Raw genomic sequence first — 1,538 nt, 5'->3', positions numbered from 1 at the left:
TTTTGGTTTTTCGAGACAGGGTTTCTCTGTGGCTGTGGAGCCTGTCCTGGAACTAGCTCTGTAGACCAGGCTGGTCTCAAACTCACAGAGACCTCCCTGCCTCTGCCTCCCGAGTGCTGGGATTAAAGGTGTGCGCCACCATCGCCCGGCCATAAATAAAGTTTTATTTATTTATTTGAGACAAAGTCTTGCTATGTAGACCATGTTGACCTCAAACTCACAGAGCCCACCTGCTTCTGCCTTCCAAGTCCTAAAGGTAATCAGTATCATGCCCAGTTTTAAAAAACTATTTTTTTAAAACTGTGTTTTGCTGGTCTTAAACTCATTCTCTTTCCTCAACCTTGAAATTTGTGAGATTATAGACTTGAGCTACCACAGCAGGCTCTTAAAATATTTTAGAGCAGGTGACACACTTGTTGCATTCCACTGAGTACTGCACTTCTGTGTGGGAACTCCTTGATGTGTTCATGCATGTCTTCATTAGCAAAGCTTTCTGACTTACCTTTTCCTTTTATCTCTCAAGGTCATCCTATGCGGACATGCTGCACGACAAAGACAGAGTAAGTGTGAGGTGCACCACATCGCAAGACAGGGTCACATGCTGATGATCTGGGGTCCTCCCCGTCCCCAAGTCTGAAGAGCTCCTTTCCACTTATCTATAATAACATGACAGTTATTTCTTCCTTTCTCGTAGAATATAAAGTATTACCAGGGCATCCGGGCAGCTGTGAACAGGGTGAAAGACAGAGGACAGAAAGCCTTGGTTCTTGACATTGGCACTGGCACAGGTCTCTTGTCCATGATGGCAGTTACTGCAGGTGCTGACTTCTGCTATGCTATTGAGGTAAGTCTACTGTTTAGGTATGTGTCCTGTAAGGTCTTTAGGTCCTTGGGTTTTCCTGGTCTGTTGACAAACACATGCCAAGCACGTGACCAACTTCTCTACACAGAGAGATGAGTCAGACAGGTTTTCTTTTTCTGGGAGCTTTTTTTCTGCTCTGAAACAGTGATTCTCAGACTTGGCCATCAGCCTCTCTGAGGAGCTTTAAAAAATAGTTATGTGGGCTGGAAAGATGGCACAGTAGTTAAAAGCATTATCTGCTGTTTCAGAGAACCCAGGTTGGATTCCCAGAACACCCACATGGTCACTCTAGTTCCAGGAGACACCCTGGACTTCCTCAAGCACCAGACATACCTGTGACATACAGATTTATATACAGGCAAAACAATCATATACATAAGAAAAACATTAAGAGATGCTTCTGCTTTGTGCTAAGATTTACATTAAAGTGTTTTTCGGGGTGTGGTTTAGTCTCCAGAGCATCAGCCTATGTATACCTGGACCTGATCCCTAGCACTGTAGAAACTGAGGGATGGCACTCCAGAGGCAGACGTAGGAAAGTCGGGGTTCAGGGCCATCCTGGGTCTCCAACGGGTCCTGCCCAATTGAGTTACCACAGACAGTCTTAAAACAACGTCAAAGCCGGGCGGTGGTGGCGCACGCCTTTAATCCCAGCACTCAGGAGGCAGAGGCAGGC

The 1,538-nt window shown here is 45.9% G+C and overlaps 1 protein-coding gene across 3 annotated transcripts in view; it reads left to right on the top strand.

Annotated features, from left to right (window-relative positions):
• Positions 1-1,538, top strand: part of Prmt7 (protein arginine methyltransferase 7) — a 37,625-nt gene that overhangs the window by 8,041 nt on the left and 28,046 nt on the right. For all 3 annotated transcript variants that reach the window (XM_005345422.3, XM_026777242.1, XM_026777245.1), the window contains exons 3-4: positions 524-560; positions 695-844. In XM_005345422.3, coding sequence (XP_005345479.1) covers positions 524-560; positions 695-844 — 187 coding nt within the window. The remainder of the gene's footprint in view (positions 1-523; positions 561-694; positions 845-1,538) is intronic.

This window comes from Microtus ochrogaster, chromosome 4 (assembly GCF_000317375.1).
Source record: "Microtus ochrogaster isolate Prairie Vole_2 chromosome 4, MicOch1.0, whole genome shotgun sequence".
Classification (NCBI taxonomy): domain Eukaryota; kingdom Metazoa; phylum Chordata; class Mammalia; order Rodentia; family Cricetidae; genus Microtus; species Microtus ochrogaster.
This window is presented reverse-complemented; position numbering and strand designations above follow the sequence as displayed.